The sequence below is a fragment of the Rhinoraja longicauda genome, chromosome 1 (genome assembly GCF_053455715.1).
Source record: "Rhinoraja longicauda isolate Sanriku21f chromosome 1, sRhiLon1.1, whole genome shotgun sequence".
NCBI lineage: Eukaryota > Metazoa > Chordata > Chondrichthyes > Rajiformes > Arhynchobatidae > Rhinoraja > Rhinoraja longicauda.
Genome location: NC_135953.1, coordinates 121,935,677 through 121,961,850, shown reverse-complemented (window position 1 = coordinate 121,961,850; position 26,174 = coordinate 121,935,677). Strand labels below are relative to the sequence as shown.

Genomic DNA, 26,174 nt, shown 5'->3' with positions numbered 1-26,174 from the left:
TTCCAGCATCTGCAGTCTCTTGCGTCTCCTACACATCAGTCTAGACAGCACAACTTAGATAGAACGGTCATTGTTTATCCACAAATACTGACACCTAAAGTTAAAATATCTGAACAGAAATATAAAGGTAGTTATTTAATCAGAACAGATTGTTTCCACTGATCTGTTTCGACTAAAATCAGAAAATGTCAGAAGTACAGAAAGTTAAGGTGTGGGGACAGAAACATTTCAGCACAAAATTAACAAAAACAGTATTTGTTACATTGTTAAAAATTAATTCATGAGCAAGCATTATTAAAACAAATGAAATGAACAGTTGCAATCACACTCATTCAGTTGTTCATATGTGCCGTTGTGGTGAATAAGAATCATTCTTTACCGGAAACGATCCTTGATTGAAGGTCGCTGCAAAAGTTTTTGAAAAAAAGTAATTGGTTACATAGTAGCTTTCACATATCACAACAAAATATTCCATCTGATGGTGCACACATCACAATTCACAAAACTGATTGAATAAATGCTGCATGGATATGCGATGAATGTATTTTGCCTTTGATGGGCTTCCAGAGGTTCTTATCAAAAATCAGCAATCTTGACTCTATTTTCCAATGTTTAAAGTGTGGCGAGGATCTGCTGAGGGATCTGCTAGGTACAGGCACTTCCGCCACTACCATTAAGGAACAGAGCAGACTATCTGGGGTTAAATTGTGTTTCAATTGAGTTAACTAACCTGTGCTAGGTCAACTCTTCAATTCTTCCCAAGACCAAGATACCCCTAATTATTCTTTCTTTAACGCTTTTAAACAATTTTGTTAGCTATTAAAAATATACCCTTTCTTCCTCCTGTCACCACATGCCTCCCAATAACTGAAACTGAGCACACCATTTTCATGCAATGCGTTGATATTTAACTCACAGCAAAGTACAATTTCCAAAAGTAAATTCAAAGAAAAATTCACTCATCGGACTGTTTAACATTGTAATTTTTTGGAATGTCACATACAAAAAATGGACACACAGATTTAATTCATGAATATTTATTTCATTCTGGCAATTAAAAATTGTGTTAACTTGGGATGAATCAATGGGAACAAAGCAGCAAAGCATTTGTTTCTGAGGGAGTGAGCTGAAATCTCACCACGGTAGCTAAAAAAGTCAAATTGGTTATAGAAATCTGTCCAGAAAAATTGGGGTTAGGGAAGAAAAGCACTGGAGTCCCATATAATTCTCATTGTGTGTTTGATGTGCATTGAGTATTTTGCAAATTAGATCAGGCCAGGAGTTTGGTTTTGGGAAGATCACTATTGGGATGTCTGGACGATCTGAGTTGGGGAGGGGGGGGTGGGCTGGATGGTGGAGTGGGGTGGTCTGATGGCCGGAGGTGGAAGGGGTCAGCAGGCAAGGTTGGTGCTGGGTATAAAAGCAGGGAGGGTGCCCATCACCAGGGCCAATTGGGGAAATGTGAGCCCATGGGAAATTGAGAAAATGTGAACAGGTCAAGGCCAAGTAGGAGTAACAGTGAGACTGGAAGGTTAAGGGAGAGTGTTGCTGATGCATTGTCCTGGGGTGGGGGAATGGTTGGTGCTGAAAGTCATAAAGGTACGTATAGGACTTTCCTCATAGCGCTGTGCTATAGTGGCTGAGTGGTGCTCAATAATGTTCATCCCAGACAAAGCTTTGTACAATTCCACTTGTAATGCTCTAATGACAGGTGTCTCTGATACAGAAATCTTATCACACAAAAAAGGGAGAACCTTGACTGGAAGTGCATGACTGAATTTAACACCGGCATTATTGCTAAAAGTTAAGGTTAAATTATTATTCGGACAGCACGATGGTGTAGTGGTAGAGTTGCTGCCTTACAGGGCTTGGATCGCCAGAGACCCGGGTTCGATCCCGACTACGGGTGCTGTCTACGGAGTTTGTACATTTTACCTGTGACCCGCGTGGGATTTCTCCGAGATCTTTGGTTTCCTCCCACATTCCAAAGACGTACCGGTTTGTAGGTTAATTGGCTTGATATAAGTGTAAATTGTCCCTAGTGTGTGTTAATGAGCGGGGATCGTCGGTCGTTGCGGCTGAAGAACCTGTTTCTGCGCTGTAACTCTAAACTAAACTAAAATTAGTAAATAACTTAGATATTTTAATTAACCACCTTTTGTTATTTGGAAAATAATTTAAATATTTTAATAATTATTTTCTACAATTTTAGCAATATTTAAATGTCTCTGAAAACTATGAATATAATTTCCAACTTTAGCTGGCTGTCAGAGACTGGCAGGTGCCTTGGGCCAAGGTCCTGTAACTGCACCACCTGAGGTCCAGTTATTGCTAAGAACATACTGCCAGCCACTGAGAACTCATCTACATCTGACCCGGAAATGCCAGTACAGCTTGGACTGTGGTTCTTGTGCGCATTCAGGTCAGCACGATCCAAACCAATGTTTTCCTGATGATTGGGTAGTGAATGCTTGCACCTCTGAAACATATCATTGTTCGTTAAAGGCAACCAATCACTCAACACACCATTGCTATAAATCTGAAGAAGGGGCTCGATCCAAAACATCACTCATTCCTTCCCTTCAGAGATGTTGCCTGTCCCGCTGAGTTACTCCAGCTTTTTGTGTCTGTCTTTGCTTTAAACCAGCATCTGCAGTTCCTTCCTACACATTGCTATAAATTACTTTGAGTTTAGGAAATGCGTAGCTGGAATGAACCATGGGTCTGTGGATCATACTGTGCTGAGGTGAAGTGGGACTGAGAAGTGCCTGTTGAGAAACTAGGGCTGGGAATGTGTCGCTCAGAATGTGAGAAATTAATGAAAGAAATTCCATGAACTTACTAATAGGGTCACACACAGTCACTTTTCTTCAGTCCTAAGAGTCAAGAAGCCAGAAATAATTGTTGGAACAAATGGGAAGGGACCCTTTTGATCCTAGGTGCAATCAAGGCTGGAGGAGTATGTATTCCAGTTAACGAGTCCGTGCTACCAGAGCAGGGAACCATTGCAGGAATCCAGGATGTAACAGGTGGATGAAGGCCAGTAATGAGATGGTTCCTTGAGATGGTTCACTCTCCCTCTGATGTCTTGAACATGTCTCCTGTGCGCATCTGATACCACTTTGCTGCTCACACCATTACTGTTTTGCTTTTGCCTCTATTTTTGGACTTGTGGGTGACCCTGTCTTGAGAAAGACTCTTCTGTACAAGTGATGGAACAGAATAGCATATCATTGTTCTTGACATGTGCAAGCACCAGCTCAGAGTCTGAACCCCATGGGAGAAGCCGCCTGGACGTAATCGGCTTGGCAAATCAACTCAGCAATCTGTCAGTTCCTGCTCTCATTGACTGACTCCAAATGTCAGTGCCTATGCTCATGAAGTCTTTTGTCACTACAATTATGGTCTCCAAGCTTTGTATTTTAATGGAATGTGCAACAGGGACTTCCATAATAATTCAGATTTTCTATTGCTAGTTTCTCAGAACAACATTAACTGTTTCCCCACGTAACACCACACTGTATCACTTTTGATTGATCTACTGCATGTTCAATTGATCTACATCATGTTCGATTGATCTACTGCATGTTTGATTGATCTACTGCAAGGTCTTAAACGATCGACTCTTGACCACACAAATGCTATCTTTGTAGACATCTCTTAAAGATACTGCAGTATATGCAGCATTCTTACAGCCACCGAAGAATCTTTTGTTGATGACTGGATGCTGCAGGGATGGGAGAATGTTCTTGTTCTTGTTCTTGGTTCTTGGTCCTCCAAAATATTCCAAATGGAATTTAAACTGGAGGTGGCAGAGTATGGACTTAAGCAAGAAGGGCGTCTTGGAGAAGAAAAGCTACCTTAAATTTAGTTGCGTCTGGTTGAGTAACTATAGTGGGGTGAAGACTACTCAGGGGTGGGAGAGATGTGGAGGGGTTGATGATTAGCCATGCCTGCAAAGGCATATTCATTGTGCAAGGGGGCCACAGAGAGTCTCGAAAACTGTAGCCTGGTGCTCCTGGCAGGAGGTTGCAGGAAGATCTCGCTGGGGGATGTGTGCAGTCAATAGTTATCTGCAGTTGGAGGAAGCACAATATGTAAACCAACCCTTGTGCATCACCTATCTGCTTCCCTAGGCTGAGGGAAAAGGAAATTAAGTTCTCCATCCTTGAGTATGGGGTCTGGGTGACTTTTCTACTGCAGCAGCAACCAGCAAACTGAGATGAGTCGGTCTTGGCAGCTATAATTGATCCTGGGACTAAAAGACTGTAAGTGACCTTGACAACCTCCATGAGCAAAGCTGTCTAGGTGCAAGTGAGGTTGTACCTGACTTGCAGGAGCTCAAAAATCTCAAAGAACAAAATAATGTTTTTTGCGTGTGCACCCTTTAAAGAGCAAAGTTTTAGGAGAAATTGTGTTTGTCAAGCTGGCTATTCTGTGAATAAGAATGAAAAGCAATGAATATTAATTGTCACGTTTCAGACAAATGAGGTTGAACATCAACTGCAAATGAATATTGAAACTTGCACAAGTGTTGATGTTGATTGAGGGAGTTTAACAGCAGAAAAAAAGACAAAGAATTATGAAAATCCTGCTAAATTGTCACGTTAAATTTCCCGATGGGTCATGCAGAAATGGGCAGAATGTATGATGGTAGTGTCACAAAGCTTGTGACTGGCAGAGGAACCATGGACAAGGCTGATCACTTCCACTCATGGAAGCCAAGCTCACATGGTTGATCGCTGAGGTGAGTGGAGGTTATGTTTATATAACCAAGGATTTTCACCCTTATTATTTGTAACTTGTATTATTGAGAATAAAGCACAGGATTTAGTTTAATTGACTGATTCAATTCCATATAGGCATAGAAATTAAATAGGATCTGTGAGACACTAACTATACTACATCTTAAAACTACTTAGTTCTACCGCTTGAACTAGCTACCAGCATTTCTTCTCAGAAACAGCAACGCTTTAACAGGAAAGCAAAGTGTAGGCTATTTTCTAATTGGGAAGAGAATCCAGAAATCGGAGGTGCAAAGGGAATTGGAAGTGCTGGTGCAGGATTCCCAAAAAGTTCATTTGCAAGTCGAATCGGTGGTAAGGAAGGCAAATGCAATGCTAGCGTTTATTTTAAGAGGGCTTGTTTTCAAAAACAGGGATGTAATGCTAAGGCTCTATAAGGCGCTGGTCAGGCCACATTTGGAGTATTGTGAACAATTTTGGGCACCATAACTGAGGAAGGGTGTGCTGGCTCTGAAGAGGGTCCAGAGGAGGTTTACAAGAATGATCCCAGGAATGAGTGGGTTAACATATGATGAGCATTTGATGGCACTGGGCCAGTACTCGCTGGAGTTTAGGATGAGGGGGGACCTCATTGAAACTTACTGAATAGTGAAGGGCTTGGATAGGGTGGATGTGGAGAGGATGTTTCCACTAGTGGGGGAGTCTAGCAAGTCATAGCCTCAGAATTAAAGGACATTCCTTTAGGAAGATGAGGAGGAATTTCTTTAGTCAGCGGGTGGTGAATCTGTGGAATTCTTTGCCGCAGAAGGCTGTGGAGGCCAAGTCAGTTGATATACTTTTAAGGCAGAGATAGACAGATTCTTGATTAGTACGGGTGTCAGGGGTTATGGGGAGAAGGCAGGAGAATGGGGTTAGGAGGGAGAGATAGATCAGCCGTGATTGAATGGCGGTTCAGACTTGATGGGCAGAATGGCTTAACTCTGCTCCTGTCACTTATAACCTTATGACCTTTAACCTGTTCAATGCCAAGATTTTTTTCACATGTATTCTGACTTGAGTACACTCAGGGATGGCACTGAGCGGGTTAAGATGAACAGAAATTCTCAAGATCTGTCATCAGCTATCTGACATCCTTAAACTTCACATTGCTCCCAATGAGATACATGCCCACGACTCATTAGTAAGTTGAGCATAAAGTCTAAAATGTCATCAGCTCAGTGCACTGCACCAAGACCAAACTATGGATGCCAATATAACACTCTGTAAATCCCAACACAATCATGGACAGAGAAAATTCAAAGTCATTCAGCTAATAGTCTTGATGAGGGTAATTTATTTCACTGTAGAATCTATCAACGAGAGCTGTCAGGAGTGTCAGTCCTACAAGAAATTATGACGGAAAAAAAACTATAAAAAGAAAGGTGTCAGAACCTTGAGTTCCTCTTAAAATTATAACAAAGCAGTCATATGGGTTATTGATGATTAATCAGGTAAATTATACTTCCCATTTTTGAAAAGGCAATACAGAATCCTAATTGTGAAACCGCATACAGCTCTCTCTGCCTCCGCAATACTAAACTTGATGGTGCCTTTCCTTCATCTTACTTATCACTTAGTAATCCTTGGTCAGCTAAGCATCAATTTGTTGTGAAGAATCTCTACCAAATGATTCCTGGAACTATTTCTGCATATCTTCGTTACACTCTTTTTAATCACCAAAGTGAATTCTCAAAAGATATATCTAATTTATTATCTATGGTAATAAAAAACAAGACAAAAACACAAAACAAAAAACAAGTAATGCACTGAAGCTACAAAGCACTGTTCCACATCATTCACCTATTGCACACTCTGCTTGTCAAGCAGGTTAAAAAATTCCCCAAGGGTTGGTGGGGAGGCAGGGAGTCGAGGGTAGTCGATGAAAAACCAGGAAGCTAGGCCACTTTCTCACACATTTCAAACGTCTGGTTTCAGAGCTCCAAGTTCATCGACTTGAGTGGGAACTCCATGCCCAAGATGGCATGTGGATTTGGAGGGAAAAAAACCAGACAGCTTCCTGTATAAGGAATCAAAGGAAGAGAGAAGGCAGGTACAGGTTACTGAGCTGGATGATCAGCCATGATCATATTGAATGGCGGTGCAGGCTCGAAGGGCCGAATGGCCTACTCCTGCACCTATTTTCTATGTTTCTATGTTTCTATGAACTGAGGCAAAGATAGAAAGGAAATCCATTGATTATAGAGCTGAACAGCGCACTGACCCATTGTGGTGTGTTGACTTGGCTACCTTCACTGCAGCTTTTATCCTTCCTGCCCATTGATCTTTGTATCCTCAACTTTCTGCCTGCAGCTTCCATGGCTGGGTTATTGGATTAATTAGCATCTTTTTTTACGCCCAAACGATGCTAAAACTAATTTAAGATCCTTCGGTTTTGACCCAACACATTAACTCTTGTTTCTTTCTCGACAGATGCTGTCTGAACTGCTTTGTGTTTCCAGCACTTTTTGTTTTTATTTCAGATTTCCAATTTGTAGTTATTTGATTTATAAAATTAATTTCATTTGGGGTTCACACTAATAATTATTTCCTGATGAAATTATGCACTTTTGTGCACTATTCATGTCAGTGGGACTGATATCTTTCCGGTCAGATGCACACCTTACGAATGGCACACCCATTTTTACTTTTATTGACACAAATGGAGCTCAAGGGTTCAACCTACCAACAATCTCAGTACAACCAGGAGCACAAGACATTGTTGCTTTCATTGTTGTTAGAAGGGACATTCTGCTATCATTCAGGAGACTAGCTTCAGAATTTCTTGTAAACTGTTCAGCCGCCTGCCTAAGTTCACAAAGGGTGCTAAACATTTCCCCTAAACTGCTGGCCAAAGCCATGTGATGGTGCAATCTCTGATGCCAGGCCATGGATGAGGATGATCACACTCTTTGAGCGGTGAGAGGTGACTTGGTCCCTCATGAGGGGCGACATCGGTGTGGTGAATGTACACACCGGGCCGTTTCTCTGGCGACCAGTTGACGGAACGATCATCTGGTGATGTAAAGCCACTCCACCATCACCTCTACCCTGGACCTGAAGCCAACCAGCTGATGAACTTCAAATCACAGGGTAACTGCACCCTGCCACCTTCACTGAGGAAGTCGTCTCTCTATTGAACTGATTGAAAAAAGATTTACTCTTAAGAGTAAATCTCTTCAACCGGAGTAGGATTTCACACGTGGGACTGGGTGAAGGGGCTGGGGAACACATTGCTGCTGACACAAAGAGAGGCCAATTCCCACAGGGCTTGTTTCTGCTCCTGTAAGTCAGTGACCTGCGGCATCTCTGCTCATACAGTAGAGCAATCTGCTCAAATGCAACATCTCTCTGTTCATCCAAAACAGCCAGCTGTTCACGACAGCATCCCTGCATCCACTGAGAGCCTATCCGTTCATGAATGGTACCTATCCTCAAGGGATGCTCTCCAAGGGGTTATCATTCTTCCCTTTGGGCTTCCACATAAATAGACCCCTATCTGGATCAGGAGAGACAGCAGAGAAGCTGAAAAACTTCATGCGGCTTCCATCTCTGCCTTCACTGCAGCTGACACCAAGGCACCTGCAGGCTCAGTGTGACAGGATTGCCATCGATCTCCAGGAAGAATGTACATAAGTCTCTCCAGTGAAGTAGGCTGAAGTAGTCTTGACAGCACCGATTACCGACCTTTGCATCCACATTATTTTTGTGGGCAGCAACGTGGTGCTGTCTGAGTTTGCTCATTATCCCTGTGAACAGGAGGGTTTTGTTTTGCTCCAGTTTCCTACCACATCTCCAAAATGTGCAGGTTAGTCCCTCTAACCCTGACTCTAATTGGCACTGACATTCTTCCCAGCCCCTATGATCTGCACCAGGATTTCATTACTATACTGCATAAATGTAGAATTCCATCCCTCTACCCTGCAACCCCTCCCTCCATGACAGCCAGTGCTTTTATTAGGATGACCAGCTGTGCCTTTAATGACTGAATTTCTTTTCATTGATCTGCAACAGTTAGCAGCTGTAATAGGTTGAGAACTGCCCTGATGATAACAGAGTAACACTGCAATGCTGCAAATCTTGTTTTAGCATGTTGCAGGGTATATCCATCTCAATGTGTGTTATAGGTCCTTCTAACCAATTTCATGATTTTCTTGTGAGAGACCTGATTTTGCATTTGCATGAATGCGTTGATCATTTAGTGGATGAAGAGTGAAATCCAACTTCTAGGATCACTAGTTCCCTAGAATAATAATATAATCACCAACTCATCCTCTCAAATCACTGCGCTGATATATTTTCATGTTAATTTCACCAGAAAAGACGTTTTCCATTTGCAGATAACACTCTTTTCTTGTGAGTGGAGCTGCTCTTGGGATTCCATTTGAGATTGTTTTCTGGCAGGTTATAATTGCCATAGATCTTGTCTCAACAAAAGTGTGATTAGAAAATTGAACCCATTATTTATATTCATTTTAATTCCAAAAGAGCTGCTTGAACTTGTTCCAAATCACTGTTGAACAAGGATAACTTTTCAGATCAGTCCCTTGTTACATTCTCATATATCATAAGTTTTGGTTGTAGTTGATTTCCTGTCAAATTCTCCTGCACATTAAATCCGTGACATAAACATAAATATACACAAAAGGGCACTGGCTCCAAAATGTTAAAAATGCTAGGCCAAGTGACTATGACACGGTTTTCCATTTCCTATTCTCTACTCTCATTTTATTTTTATCTCTTCCTATGTCTGAGGGTTTCTATAGCAGTTGAATGTGTAAGAGAAGAGAAAACATTACTCTTACGTCACATTATCTATTGTTCAAGTGAGGACTCAACAAACTCCCAACAAACCCCCTTCAAAGCCCTATATCAAAAATCTTCTGACCCACCACTCAATCTCCAGGCCCCTCAGGTCGGCCGACTTGGGACTACTGACTATCCCGCGGTCTAGGCTTAAGCTCAGGGGTGACTGCGCTTTTGCGGTTGCAGCTCCTAGACTGTGGAACAGCATCCCTCTCCCCATCAGAACTGCCCCCTCCATCGACTCCTTTAAGTCCAGGCTCAAAACCTACTTCGATTCCCTAGCATTTGAGGCCCTCTGAGGGGGTGCTGTAAATTGTTTATGTATGTGCTGTTATGTTTGTGTGCTATTGTATGTTCTATTTTAGTACCTGCACTGATGTACAGCACTTTGGTCAACGTGGGTTATGTTTAAATGTGCTATACAAATAAAATTGACTTGACTTGACTTGAAATTACACGCTGCTGGGTTTTTTTATTGCAAATGCTTGCAAAGCTCACTGATTATAGGGAAACTTAACCAAACAGGAAATTCTCATAATTAATCTATGGTATCTTCAGTTTAGGGAACTCACATTAGCTCCGACTAGAATGTTCCATCATTTGAGAAATAAACTTTTATTTTATCATTCTTTGCAGTTTTGAAAGAATAATTATGTAAGTGAAACTCACGGAGGCACATGCATACCATATAAGCATGTGGTAATAATAATAATAATATATTCCTTTATTCATCCCACACCGGGGAAATTTACAGTAATAAAACTTTGCAATACTTTTCATTCTTTCAGGACATTTCAAATATCAATGTTATCTACTGTGTTAAGATGTCAACATGTTATGGTATGGCTATGCTGCAATCATTATCAAATGAAAGCCTAATACTTCCTTTATTCTCATTGCCAAACTCCCATGATTCATCTTTGTGGTCCTCAGATCCCTGTCTTCAGTTGCTGCCCTTGGCCCTCTTGACTGCTCAGTGCTTGTGCTGCCACTTGATGCAAGACCACTTTCTGTTGTGCCTTGTCATGGCATGTGACAGATCTTAAAGACAATTATTGGCTTTAAAAAAAATCTATGCATTGTTTATTTAAATGTAAGCATTTAAACTCCACATTTATATTAAGAAATGCAAATAATTATCTTTCAGAATTTAAAATACCGAACACTGACCTACATTTTAATTCTTGTCTTCGTTGACATCTGGAAAGTTTTCTTGTTGACCTAAAATGATTTTTAAATGTATTTATCAGAGAGAACAACAACACTCTTTAACAGCACAAATCTCAAGCTTGGAGGAGAAGGCACTTGCTGGGCCTTCAAATAAGGTTATCGCACCGAAATTTCTTTAAATATGTAACATAAGAAATTTCACAATGCCATTAAAAGAGTAGAGAAGGGACAAGAAGTTATGAGGAAATAGAGAGGGAAGAAAAGGGAAGTAGGGAAGCAAAGATGTTGAGAGTGTGATGAGAGGAGGGAGGAGTGGAAATGAGTAGCTTTGTGGCAATTGGAACCACAAGCTACACCTGTAGAGCCACTGGCCTGGTGTCACCCTGCTGGATCGCTTCCTAAGCTGGGGATTAAGGGGAGTTGACTATGCTGAGGGCTTGTTTGTTCACTCACTTTTTGCTTTCATGCTGCCCATCCATTTGGTGACTTCTTCCATTTCAACCTCCATCACAGAAGCTACATCTTCCTCGAATATAGGGCTTGTGAAGGAAAATAAGAAATAAATATCTGTTGTTCAGTTTGAAAAAACAGGTCTTTGTAACTAAAACCGTAAAAACTGTAAATATGTTTGGCTAATTAAATAAACAATTCACACCTTGAAAATCCTCAAGGCACAAATCCGGCCCAGCCTCCCAGCCTCCAGAATCACTGTCAACTGCCAAGTCTTTGAATGCCCACCCCACAGCCTAGTTGGACCATCATGAAACAGGTATGTCTCCATTTTGTTAAGGCTTTCCAATACCGGGTGACAAGGGTGAAAAGGATGACAAGGCCATCCAGCCTGAGAAGACCTCACTGTCATGAGGTCCACCTTTGTGTGATGATTGGGGCAAGTGACAGCTTCCATCCATTCATGGACTCTTTACAGCCCTTCTGCCTGAACTACAGCAGGCGCCCATCACAAGACACGTGGCTACCTGGAACAAACTAGTCACTTTGCATGCTTCAAGTGGCAGTTTAGTTGAGTTTAAAGATATGGTGCAAAAACAGGCCCTTCGGCCTGCCAAGTTTGCGCCGACCAGCAATCCCCGCACACTAGCACAATCCTGTACACTCGGGGCAATTTACAATTTTTACCGAAGCCAATTATCCTACAAACCTGCATGTCTTTGGAGTGTGGGAGAAAACTGAAGCTCCTGGGGAAAACCCACATGGTCACGGGGAGAACGTATAAACACCATACAGACAGCCCTCGTAGTCAGGATCAAACCCAGGTCTCTGGCGCTGTAAGGCAGTAACTCTACTGCTGCGCCACCGTGCCACCAGTTTATATTCTGCCCAGTGGATTTTAAATAATTCTTGGATTTAATCTGTGAGCTTTCTGCAAGACCCATGGTGCAAGCACACACAACACAAGTGAGATGTTATCTATACAATCAGCTCCTACCAGTTGTGGAAGGAAGTCCTTGAGCAACATAAACTCAAGCACTTAGAGCAGTAAAACATTCGCTACTGTCAAAGAAAAGAAAGGTATGTCTCATGTGTTTGGTGACCATCAGGGAAAGTCAACATACAACTAGCATTCCCCATCATTTTCCCCTGAAACCAACAGCAACTCGGATATTTTCATGCACACATAGTTTAATGCAGGAGCCCTAAGATTACTGTCAGTAATTCCACTGAATGATCTATATCATCCTCAATATAAATCAAAAGTCACTAGAATTACTGTGAATAGGTTTAGGTTTATTTTGGCCACATGTGCTTAGGCGGAGTGAAAAGTGTTGAATTGCACGCTATTCAAACAGATCAGATGTACCAAACATAGATACAATTAGTTCAAGCTTAAGTACAAGATATAGAGCAAGGGGGTGGTACAGAGCGCTTAGAGAATATAAGGTACTATTCTTGCAATGAAATACTATGAAAATCTTGTGTTTAGTTATGTGAGACCTGTGGGATTTTAATTGTTTACTAAGCATAAATACTACTTAACAAACTATTAAAAGACCCTCACATGATTATTTCAAAATATTAGGCATTTTATAAAGTGGCATTGTATTTTAATACTGTGAAATTCCTGACCTGGTTTGCAACACCTCAGACATATCTACATTAAACTCCATTAACAATTTCTCAGCCCACTTCCCCAACTGATCAAGATCCTGTTGATAACGATCTTCGCTATCTACGAGACCCCCCACTTTGGTGTCATCTACAAACTTACTGTTCATGTCTTCTACATTCTCTTCCAAATTATTAATATAAACCACAAGCATCAATGGTCCCAGCACCATTGTCACACCACAAGTCAGACCTCCAGTCCAAAAATCAATCTTCCACGATCACTCTCTTCCTTCCGTTCCGTGAAGTCAATTCTCTATTCAGCCACCTAGGTCTCCCTAGGATCCCATACGATCTAATGTTCCAGAGCAGCCTACCATGCGGAACCTTATCAAATGCCCTGCTGAAGTCCATATAAACAACATCTACAGCTTTGCCCTCATCAACTTTTTGGTTACTTCTTCAAAAAACTTAATAAGATTTGTTAGACAAGATCTCTTACATATAAAACCTTGCTACCTATTCCTAATCAGCCTTTGTCTATCCAAATGCATATAGAAACATAGAAAAATAGGTGCAGGTGTAGGCCATTTGGCCCTTCGAGCCAGCACCGCCATTCAATATGATCATGGCTGATCATCTAAAATCAGTACCCCATTCCTGCTTTTCCCCCATATCTTTCCCGATATCCCATGATTCCTTTAGCCCTAAGAGCTAAATCTAACTCTCTCCTGAAGACATCGAGTGAATTGGCCTCCACTGCCTTTTGTGGCAGAGAATTCCACAGATTCACAACTCTCTGGGTGAAAAGGTTTTTCTCATCTCAGTTCTAAATGGCCTACCCCTTATTCTAGAACTGTGACCCTATATCTCATCCCTCAGAATCCTCTCCAGTAACTTGCCGACCACACATGCTAGGCTCACTGGTCTATAATTCCCAGGCTTTTCCTTGCAGCCCTTCCTAAACAGAGGCACAACATTAGCCACCCGCGAGTCCTCCGGCACCTCACCCATGTTTCAGATTTCTATTAAATCTTCCCCCTCCCCCCTCACCTTAAACCTATATTCTCTGGTTCTTAATTCCCCTACCCTGTGTAAAACACTCTGTGCATTCACCCTATCAATTCTGGTCATGATTTTATACACCTCCATAAGATCACCCCTTAGTCTCCTACGCCAAACACTTTCCTGACCACTCTATCTACTACCGAGAATGCCACTTTCAGGGAATTGTGTACCTGTACTTCTAGATCCCTCTGCTCTACAACACTCCCTAGGGACCTACTAACCTACTATGCACTGTAAAGGTTCAAAATCTGAATCCCTGCCCCCTGCAACAACTCTTCAGCCAACCTGTCCTCTCGACCTGTTCTTACCCTCACTAGCACCTATCACCAGGAGCATTCCTGAGATCACAACCCTGGAGGCCCTGCCTTTTGCACTTCTGCCTAACTCCCTGTAATCATTCCGCAGACCCTCATTCATTTTGCCAACATGCACCACAAATCTGGATAAATTACAATAGGTTAACACAGTTTAAAGCCTGAAGCCTGAACATTTTGACCAACTGATAACAGTTTGAAGGAGAGCTGAACTCAAATAGTTATTTCACATTGAAGCTCATCTTCAAGTCTCTGGCAGGAACCTTGATGAACAGTTAGCATGCATTGGCATGTCAAATAGAAGAACTGATTACATTTCAATAGACGTGGTGAACAGCAGCCTCTTGATTCAGATATGTTTGAGACAGGACTGCTAGGTTGGTTCTTATCTGTTTGAAGTGCACTTACAAAAGCAGCTGTGTTTCTGGCATGTATCTAACTTGCAGCATTAAGGTGGCCAGACTCAATGGTCACTCACCAAGCTGGCAACATTCCAACCGCACCACACTGGTCCATCGATTGTCCGCCGGCCCCTCGTTGTGCCACAGACAATGAGGAGTATCCCTGCTGAAGCAACAGCAGGAAACCACCAGTGGCGGAGATCCAGGGTCCCCAGTGTATGCCAGTGCAGCTGATTGGAAAGGCAAATATCCTCAAAATGAGCAAGAGCCTAAGCAGGTGCTCAGTGCGATGGGGGTGGGGCAGGAGAATGTGGGAGGCTGCACTTAATATTTTACTTTAGTCTTCCTTTTATTCATATTTCTAGCAGAATTCACCTCTTGTCCCAGGATATTGCACATTATTAGTGGGCAAGAAGGCAAGGGCAAGAAAGCATCCTTCCTCTCTCCTCCTCTGAGTGTCCTATCTATCCCAGGATGGAGTCTGAACAAATTAAGAACATTCATGAATGAAGAAAGCAGAGATCAGGCCTCGTTTTCCTGGCTCATTGTTTGGAGGTTTGTGATCTTCAGCACTCAAAAACAGTTCAATAAAGGAGCTGCATGTGGCGATGTAGATGTCACTTCACTGAATCCTTGCACAACACAGTGCATTTCTCATTTTAAGACCACTGACTGGCACTAGTTTCTGCCATGGAGCATAAATGTAAGCAAGTGGAGTATGGGGAATGGGGATTTGGGTTGGTTGGTGGTGGAGGGATGATTGTTGGTGGCAGAGAAATAGGCGCTAGGGAGCTATATTGCAGTGTCATCGAAACTGGGCGGCATGGTAGCGCAGCGGTAGAGTTGCTGCTTTACAGCGAATGCAAGAATGCAGCGCCGTCGACTCAGGTTCGATCCTGACTACGGGTGCTGCACTGTAAGGAGTTTGTACGTTCTCCCCGTGACCTGCGTGGGTTTTCTCCGAGATCTTCGGTTTCCTCCCACACTCCAAAGACGTACAGGTATGTAGGTTAATTGGCTGGGTAAATGTAAAAATAAAAAAATTGTCCCTAGTGGGTGTAGGATAGTGTTAATGTGCGGGGATCACTGGGCGGCACGGACTTGGTGGGCCGAAAAGGCCTGTTTCCGGCTGTATATATATGATATGATATGATATGAAACGTAACAATAAATGTCATCTTGTAAAATAAAAAAGAAAATAGACCAGATGTGCCATGCCATTTCATTTGGTTTTCATTACCGATTCACATCCCAAGGGAAAGGGAGGATTATTTTCATACTTCTCCTCAACTGAAGATTATATTTCCCTCAACCAGTACACCTCGCATCCCAGTACAGCATGTAAAAAGCACCTCTCTTAACAGAGGAGATGGGCAGGGAGAACATTGATTTGGTAGTGCTTGATCAATAACCTGACCATTTTAAACATAGATTCACTCTGCTGTTTCACCCGAGATTGTAAATAAAGTAAGATCAGGTAGGGAGGATCCCATGTCAATACCAAACTTTACCCACATTTCAATCTGTTTAAGTAAATTAAAATGGACCGGGGTAATATGTGTGTCCACTTAGGAGATCCAATATGGAAATTCAGGCATGGCAGAATGTGCTGCATAGTTCCAACAGAACATGAGCATTAACCTGCCTGCCTTCCTAGAGCATTATTTATGGGTACTGTGGAGCAAAAAGGGAGAATGGGAGGAGGGTTGTAACAATATTACAGAGAAGGGGGTTGGGGGGGGGGGGGGGGAAGGGGAGGGGAGGAGGGTGCAGTTCAGAAAAGAGATCCGGAGGGTTGGAAGGATGATCGAGGATGAGTGTGGGATGTCAAGTCGATTAGGGGCAACGGCTGGACAGATGTGGTGGGTTAGAATTGATTTCCAAGACTTGTGTAAAGGCTGAATAATACAACACCGGTTTCCTCCTGCCAGGCTGGAAATTATTTTAGGACCTGACTTCTTGCTTACAAAGATCCCAAAACGATGAGGAAGAGAGTTCAACTCATCTCCTTCATTTATCCAGAGCAACATTAAAGCTTCCCTTCAACACTGCACCATCCATTTTATTCCTAAATGATTCCAGGATTTTGTCGTCAGGAATTTATCCAGGAAACTTATTATTAATATTAATGAATTATTTCAGATAATATTACGTGAAACAAAACTTGACATCATTTCTAAATTAACCTGTTATCATTTAAAACCTGTGCCTCTACTTCCACTATCAAGTTTAACTTTGTGTAATTATCCAGTTGTTGGAATATGAAAGGAGTATCTCTGTCCAATAGCAGCACAAATACTTTTGAACATTTACACCCAGCAACATTTCAAAGTGAAGAAAATCACCCAGAAACATAAAGACATTCACATTAAGATGAAATGCTTTTGAAAAATGTTAATGTTTTCTTCTTAAAGTCTGTCCCTGCTAGCTTCAGAAACAATTTCAGTTTATGTATTTTGTTTAAAAGAATGCATTAAAAGTCATACCTTGTTGGAATTTCACAATTAACATCATCATTTTTTCCTGTGAAAAAGAAGTAAATACATGTTGAAACACATTTCCACGCAAATTTTCTGAAACCTGGAGATAGACTTCATAACATTTCTTAGCAATTACTCTATTGTGAGTCAATCTTTCAATTATTATTTAATATGAAAAGGACCCAATACACTGGAACCTAATACCTGCTCCTCACTGCTTTCTGAACACTTACCATCGGTCTGCCAAGGCCTACTGGATCTCCCAGTTGTTAACCACTTTAACTCCCCTTCCCATTTCCATACTGACTTTCTGTCCTGGGCTTCCTCCATTGTCAGACTAAGGCCACATGCAAACTGGAGCAACAGCACCTCATTTTCTGCTTGTGTAGCTTGCAAGCCAATGGAACATTGAATTGTCCAATATTAGGTAACCTCTCGCAACTTCCCCAGCCCCCTCCCTTTTCTCCCCCACACCGCTCTTTTAGGTAACTTCGAGAAACACCTGTCCTTCTTCCCCCCCCCCCCCCCCCCCCCTCCCCCCACTAAAAATCTGTTAACCAGCTTCCTAAATCACAATGTTGTATCCCTCACGGGCTCATACCCGTTTCTATCTCTCGCTTTTGTCCAACTATCTGCCTTTCAGGGAACCCCCTTGTCTGAGATCAACTGTTTCATCCACGTTTCATCCACGTTTCATCCACGTTTCATCCAGCCTCTTTTCGCTTCCAGTTTTCCCCCCCTGCTGCCCCTACTACAAATAAATCCTTAAAAAGGATCTGAAGAAGGGCCCCGGCCTGAAACGTCACCTATGTATTTTTTTCCAGAGATGCTGCCTGACCCGCTGAGTTATCCAGCATTTTGTGTCTATCGTTTTAGACTAACTTTCATCCGACACAAATTCAAAATGTGATATTTTTCCAATGTGCTAGATTTGTCATGAGATTGTTTGAGGGTGTCAAAGCAGTAATGAAAGTAAAATAGCATCCACTCTGCTGTGGCACACTAGACAGGGAACAAGTCCGATTATATTGGCGACTGTTCCTCCAAATTGGCTTCAAACGAAAGTAAAATCAATTAGCCTCCTGGTATCTCAGAGCAGCAACCCTGCCCACAGTCACCCGATTGTTTCTTCTTTACAGGCCAACTATTTTGTTGGCTCCTTGATATTTATTTCAATACAATACTATTGTCTTTAGCTTGAACAAATCAGCATAACAAAATTTTGTTGCTTACTTTGTCTTTTCCCAGAGAAACAAGTCCGCACAATGGCAATAATTAAACCAAGCAGAAAAAAGCTCAGAATTGGTAGCAGAATTATCCCAATTAATTTTGTGTTATTCGAAATGATCTTCGTAGTATTTCCCGATGGTGAGTAAATGATCAATGCAAGTGTAGAATTTTCAGTTCTTTTCCATTGATGTTCATTTGCCTTTGTGATAGGATTTGCAATATTTTCATTGTGGACATCTTCCAGAATTATTGTTGCTAATAAATTTTGTGTAATTGTTGGTGACGCCTTACTGCTTGGTTGTGATGTCGGACAGTTGTGGGTACAGGGATCATGAGGTGTGACAGCGGTATCTGTTTCATATTCAGCAGTCTGAGTTGCATGAATCATTGATGTAGCTGTTCCGGTTTTTCGTAATGAATAGCCTGTTGAAATGAATCAGAGGATTAAAAATCAATTACATATATATGTAATATATGAAGTTTATGAAGAGTTGCAGCTCCTCCAGAGTACTTGTAAGGAGCTCAGCAATCTTAACCATCCTCTCCATCACCAGTCCCTGCCCCATTCCTGTCACTTTCTCAGCCTCTGACTACCCAAGGAATTATTCTGTCAAAGATTAATAAAAATGGAATTTGCACGTGCCACTGCTATTGCTTTGAAATTCTTCTCACCTGCTCATTATTCATGGCCCTATTTACAGCTCATCCCCATGATCACCCAGGTTTTATCCGATCAGAGTAATACACCTTCCCCACCTTCCCTGCAGCTGAGCAGGCTTCTTTCTAGTTGTGGTTAAGGGTCTTAGATTTGAAACATTAAGTTTCTCTTTCCACAGATGTAATCTGACCTTCGGTCTGAAGAAGGTGTCTCGACCCGAAACGTCACCCATTCCTTCTCTCCAGAGATGTTGCCTGATCCGCTGAGTTACTCCAGCATTTTGTGATACCTGCTGAGTGCTTCAAGTGTTTTCTGTTTTTGTTTCTCTCTGTCCACTCCAACATGTCCTTTCATCATTTTAAACACCAGTGTCAGACGTGGTTTTAATCCACTGTGCTCAATCGATTACAAGATTTTCCAAACTTTTATTTTCAGATCCATTTTGTTGAATCTGTTTAATCCCAAGGATTAGTGTTATTCTTGAGGTGTGATGCCCAGAATTTAGGCATGATAATGAATATCAATACTTGAGTGATTTTGGTATGAATTTTCCTTAGTCAGACAGAGCACGTGAGCTTCTCGGGTATGATAGTGGAGCAATATACTGTCACTCAAATGTTGGTCTCAAACGTTTATCTTATTTCAAAAAAATGGTTTTCTTTTCTGCTGGTAATTTCAATCTGATCCATTTCTTGAAAAAGAAGAGAAATAAATTGGGGGTTGAGTGGGAGATCTCCTCATATGTGCATGTGTGTGTGTGTCAATGTGTCAGGATCCTCATGGAGAATTCCAACATTTGAGTGACAGTATATTGTTCCCATACCCTAGAAGCTCACGTGCTCTGTCTGAGCTCACTGTTATGATTGAGACACAATAGACAGGAATTGTCCAGCACAAAGAACAAACCAATGAACAAACCAACTTCCGAAAGGACAAACCAGAAGATGGGGACACTATCTTCATGAGTTGAATTGAGCTTGTTTAGCATTGCAGCAACTGCCCTGTGGAAAAAGTGAATATCCCATGCCGTCCGGCTCAATCTAATACAAAAACAGCACTCTGTGGTCATCAGTACATAGACTTCAACTCTGGAACCTCTGGAGACCAAGGAGGATCTTGAAACAAAAACTCTGGTCATGATTCAGAGGCAGACAAACTGGCCTTTTTGGGCAACTTCAGTGGTGGGGTTGGAACGGATGCAGCCATGTGTAAAAGCCTGTTAGATGAGGAGGGAGTATGGAAGCAGATGTTGTACTTCGTGGTCCAGTACCTGTTGTACCTTTAGTGACTCTGGACGGACCACAAGTACACGTGTATAAAAGGTTACAATGCTGGAGCTCAACTCCAGGCTGTTTATTCCGTGGTCACCTGGATCCAGAGTGGCCGCCTAATCACACCAATCACTTATATACACAGGCATACAAAGTAGTCCTTGTGACCAACAAAGTAGTCCTAGCAATATCACAACAGCAGACTCCAACAGAATCTTCCTTGGAGCATGGGCTTACTATAACTAACACCCTGTGCCACTTGTGGGAGAGTCACAGACAAGGAGATGTAGCTGCAAAATAAGTGACTGGTTACAAACAACTGAGATTCATAGGAATTTCCTTTCCCAGAGAGTGGTGAATCTCTGCAATACTCTGGCCCCGAGGGAAGCAGAGGACAGAGCATAAGGTGTAGATCGATAAATATTAGAAAAATAAAGGAATTGAATGTTGTGAAGAACTGGGGTGCAGTAGAAGAGTTGAGACCAGCGTAGTGCAACTATGATCATAATGTTTGGCGGAGTAGGTTTGAGGGGTCCGGTGGCCTTGCTTCTATTTTCTTGTGATCTGGTGTTTGCTTGTGTTTTGTCAGAGACAAGCATGAGGCCTCCTGGCAGCACACCCCACCTGGGCACCAGGACCTGTTAGAATTTGTCAACATATGAGCAAGCGTAACAAGGTTATCAGCACCAACTGTGACATGAGACGTACTGTTGACCACTGGACTGATAAGCATCTGATCCACTCTGTTATCTCCAACAAAATGTCCTCAAAAGAGCAGTAATAAAATATAAATGAAGCCACAAGAATTTTGATGACGGTTCTTAAGAATTCTGCCAAAAAATCCCTTCTCAGACAACACCCAATCAAGAGGTGTCTGGACTGCCCTGAGATCAATGAAAGGTACAATAGAAGAAGCGTTTCTTGGCTTATTGGAAAAGACTAAAAGCAGTTTTATGAAAATGACCAGAAGATCCAAGAGCGAATTAAATCTAAATACAAGGTGTTCTAGATGTGAACTGTCCAGCATGCCTCAAGGAAAACGACATTGGCATCTGATTTACGAGGATGTTGCCAGGACTAGAGGGACTGAGCTATTGGGAGAGTTTGAGTAGGCTGGGTCTCTATTCCTTGGAGCGCAGGAGGATGAGGGGTGATCTTATAGAGTTGTGCAAAATCATGAGAGGAATAAATCAGGTAGATGCACAGAGTCTCTTGCCCAGAGTAGGGGAATCTAGGACCAGAGGTCATGGGTTTGAGGTGAAGGGGAATAGGAATCTGAGGGGTAACATTTTCACACAAAGGGTGGTGGGTGTATGGAACAAGCTGCCAGAGGAGGTAGTTGAAGCTGGGACTATCCCAATGTTTAAGAAACAGTTAGACAGGTACATGGATAGGACAGGTTTGGAGGGATATGGTCCAAGCATAGGTAGGTGGGACTAGTGTAGCTAGGACATGTTGGTCAGTGTGGGCAAGTTGGGCTGAAGGGCCTGTTTCCACACTGTATCACTCTTTGACTTTGAAAACCAAGATCTAACTAAAACCCCCCATGGTCTAAAAACAGACGGCGGCTGGAAAAATAGTGAAGAAGGCCGAGGAACTCAATGGCACCATGATATAAGCCGTCAAGGCTATCTACCACTGGCACTATGATATAGGAAATCAAGGCTATCTAGCACTGGCACCATGATATAGGCCGTCAAGGCTATCTACCACTGGCACCATGATATAGGCCGTCAAGGCACTATGATATAGGAAATCAAGGCTATCTAGCACTGGCACCATGATATAGGCCGTCAAGGCTATCTACCACAGGCCAGAGGAACCAGGAACAGGCAGGAGTTTGCCAAGGATAAAGAAATAGTCAGCACCCACTCAAAAGAGCATGTTGAAAAAGTCCGCAACTACGACCATATCTTTGACAGGAGTGTCCTTGACTTTGTCCCAAAGCAAACAGTCAGCACAAAATGGCGGCGCTGCCATAGCAGCTGCGGCTTACCTGCGGTCCATTTGTCTTTGTGTTTTTGTTGGTTTTTTGTCTTAATTGTAGTTGTGATGTGGTGTTTTTGTGTTTGTGTAGTATGTGTGTATGTGGAGGGGAGGGGGGGAACTGTAAAATTGTAAATAGGTGTCCCTTCCGAACGGAGACTCGACCTTTGTTTTCTGGGCCGTGTCTCCATTCCTGCTGCGGTCTACCATCGGCCCAACTCCTGGAGCTGGCTGCCTCCAGGGCTCTGGTTTGCAGAGCCCGCGGATCGGACTTACCATCACCGGAGCCGGCCGTCTTCGGAGGCTGCGGGAGCGGCTGCGACTTGCCTTAGGCTCGGGCCGCGTGGATGCCAACATCGGGAGCTCCGGCAGCGGCAGCGGGTTCGCCCGCCCCGGATCGCGGGGCTTGGGTCGCGGACATTACACCGTCCGGCGCGGCCTAAGATAGGCCGCAGGATATTTCTCTGCTGGGCGGGGGCTTCAATGTCGGGAGCCACGACCGCGCCGACGTGCAGCAACAGCGGCAGCAGCAGCATGTTCGCCCGCCCCGGATCGGACTTATCATTGGCGGAGCCAGCCGTCTTCGGAGGCTGCGGGAGCGGCTGGGACTCGCCTTAGGCTCCGGCCGCTGCGGACCGTCCGGCGCGGCCTGCAACCACAACAACCTGACTGTGGGAGAAGACGGGAGGAGAAGGGAAAGACATTGTGGCCTTCCATCACAGTAAGGAGAGGACTGGAGGAGTCTCACTGTGATGGATGTTTCTTTGATGGATGTTTCTTTTTTTGTGTGTTTTTGGGGTTGTGTAATTTTAATGCCTATTTAATGCTTTTATTGTTGGACTGTGTTTTTGGGGTTTTTGGGGTTGTGTAATTTTAATGCCTATTTAATGCTTTTATTGTTGGACTGTGGGTGACTGAATTTCGTCCAATATTGGATGACAAATAAAGCTATCTTGAATCTTGAATCTTGACACCAAACGAGGCCAATAAGAAGGTGAACAGATCATATACCAACTGAAAAAAAATACGGGACAAGATGCTGAACTCTAAAACTTGTCAGCAAGAAACTTCATCCATATTCATCTTTGACAATGGAAAGAGGACATACGCGTGCGCTTTATAGAAACCATAATTAAGACCACCTTTAGGAAAGGAGATGAAAATTATTGTGGTAATGGCAAGGGGTTTTCCTTCAGCCTGCCACGGATGTGGCCATCACCAGTGTGTCCTCATCAGACTGCAGAGCTGCTCTCTGAAACACAGTGTGTGCCCCATCCATTTAGACCCACAATGATCTGCACCACACAGTGAAATGCAGGAAGCTGCACCAAACATTACACATGGCCTTTTTTGATCTTGTAATGTCTTTGATTCCATAAGTTGAGAGAGACTGTGGAGCATCCTTTATAAATGTCACTGCCCTCAGAAGTTTACCTACAATATACATGTCTTTGTGATGTATTGCTGGCTGTGCTGTGGAGCAGTGGGTCCACAACAGACCCAAATCCCAGTGCAGCCTGGTGTCCCGCAAAGCTACATTGTCACCGTAACACTTTCTGATTTCTCATTGCAACATTGCACCTCATCTCCAACAAGCTCTCCACTAGACGGGGAGCTAATGCGATCAAATGGGAAATTCTACCGCTGCACAACCTAGGTCATTTCAAACTCAGTCATTGAGCTGTACAATGCAGATGACACTTATCAATGCACACCAAAGAGTACGAGAGAATGGGCCTTGTGCTTAATATCTGCAAAACAAAGATCCTCCGCCAACCCGCCACCTCCGCATAACACTCCCCCTGACAATAAAGGACCACAACAAGAGAGTGGCAGATGTGAATCACTCTAAGCCATTATCTAAGGAAACAAGAACACGGTATCTCATTTTATGTCGACATTTCTCCCTTCCTGATGCACAGCAACTATAATCTAGAGATCACAGACTGCTTCATGTGGCTCGCAAAATAAGATGATGAATTTCATCCCCTGCATTGAGATAACCTCTTCTTCCACATTTAAAAGTGGACTGCGATAACTGGCATCCAAAATGGACGAATTACCATCCTGAATCATGAGTTTTTTGGCAAGAATCTCTCTCAGATTGAGCAAAGATTATACATTTCCAACTATGTATAAAATTACTTTTGGTGAGCATTCAGAATTTTTCTTTCCATTTGTTGCAGGGATAAGGGCTTTTCTGGTTAGGTCAACATTTAATGCTCATATCAAGTTGCCTTTGTTGGTGTATTTAGTGTTGCAGTATATAGATTCAGCAACAATGAGGGAATGGCAAAATATATCCTGGTGTGTGCTCAGGAGGCCAACCTATAGGTATGTGGTAGTGTTACTCTGTACCAGCTGGTTTAGCTGCGACATAATTCTATGACTTCACGAGAGAAGGCTGTAATTCTCTCAAAACACTTCGGTACATGACTACAGTTGTAATTAATTATTAAAGGAAGGAATAATGGTGATTCATCAAGCTAGGAATTAAATAAATTGTTTCCAAAATTTTACAACTTATTTTTGGGGTTCTTATTTTGTGAAACATTTTTAATTTGTACTTGCATTTTCATTTTCATTCACCATGACTTGACTTGACTTGTTCAGTATCAGTTCGAACCACATTTGTGTTCAGACCTGAACTGCAAACCGTTTCCTCCATTGTGCAGCTTCCTTCTCTGGCAAGAAGGACTGTCTGGACGAGAACATTGTCATTGCTCATTCACCATGGGAATGCTGACAGGATCCAGCTACATTTTCCATTCACCCCCTTCCCTTGAAATATTACAATTTGGTTTATTAAAATATTACAATAAAATTGACGCAGTGGCTTCTTCATCTTATTGTTCCTCTTTCACTTCTTATTGAATTCTCTCTGTGTCACTGGGGTATTGAACAGACCTAATGGAACCCAATTTATGACTGTAAATTGAGCGTAAGATTGATGCAATAAAAAGGTCTTGACCTAAAATGTGGTGTGGCAGTTTTCAGGTATCTTGAAGACCATCTTAAACAGTGTTTTGGTTCCTAACGAAAATGCCTAACACTTCTTTTATGTCCACTCTGCCTTGTTCCAAGGTTTTTACTGACCAGTGAAAGTTAAGTTGAACAAAATGGCTCTTCGTGCCCTCAAGGTTCCCCGTGTGGGACCAAGGCCAATAATAGTTATCATATAACATAATAATGCAGCCACCTTATGCACAGGATGTGTCTGACAAAGAACAGGAACAGCTGTGAATAGTACCTCAGCAATTCATTAAGTTTACATTGAGCGGGAGGTACAATCAATAAATGTTTTCAAATTCAAAATAATTATCATTAATACATTCATATAATCAGATCTAAGGGTAGTAGGGGACCATCATAGACATGTTGTATTATAGTTATAATCAGTAAGAATTATAAATCAGTCTGATCAATGCCATTTCTCATAAATTATCATGAAAGGTGGCAATGTGTGTGAAAATACAATTTTATTTTTATCTAATCTTTTGTACATCTCACAAATAGATGATGAGGATGAGTTTGAAAATTGCAACACATTAATATCACAGTCCATGCAAACATACGTGAGGAATTTTCAACTAACTGTACAAAGAACTCCAAACAATTAATTTGCTGAGAGAAAAATAATAAGAAATGCAATGCCCCATTAAAAAATCCTAAAAGTAAACTAATTTTAAAGTGCACTTAAATATTAAAGCATGTTTCTATCAAATAGCTCAGGCATCTGGGTGTGCCTGTTGACTGAAGTAACCCAGAGGCAACACAGGCAATGTAGTTATTTTTAACCAGGTTTAACAGAATAGCATTTCGTAGTGACACTTACTTTTGCCAGAAAATAAGAAGGCAATCGTCACGATTAGGAACAGCCTTGAGTTCTGCTGGTTCATGTTATAGTCAACATGCATTCAGTTCCATTGTGCTCTGATTTCCTCT

The 26,174-nt window shown here is 42.3% G+C and overlaps 1 protein-coding gene across 2 annotated transcripts; it reads right to left on the bottom strand.

Annotated features, from left to right (window-relative positions):
• Positions 1–361: 361 nt before the first annotated feature.
• On the bottom strand, positions 362–26,174 carry tmem154 (transmembrane protein 154). 2 transcript variants are annotated; one of them, XM_078412254.1, is made up of 6 exons: positions 26,065–26,174; positions 18,318–18,737; positions 17,091–17,127; positions 11,211–11,296; positions 10,762–10,808; positions 362–405 (listed from the first exon to the last, which is right to left on the bottom strand). In XM_078412254.1, the coding sequence occupies exons 1-5, from the start codon at positions 26,144–26,146 to the stop codon at positions 10,765–10,767; spliced, it is 669 nt and encodes a 222-aa protein (XP_078268380.1). In that variant the 5' UTR covers positions 26,147–26,174; the 3' UTR covers positions 362–405; positions 10,762–10,764. The 2 variants fall into 2 exon arrangements, with proteins under 2 accessions (XP_078268380.1, XP_078268370.1); XM_078412244.1 differs by having other exon boundaries at positions 363–405; positions 10,758–10,808.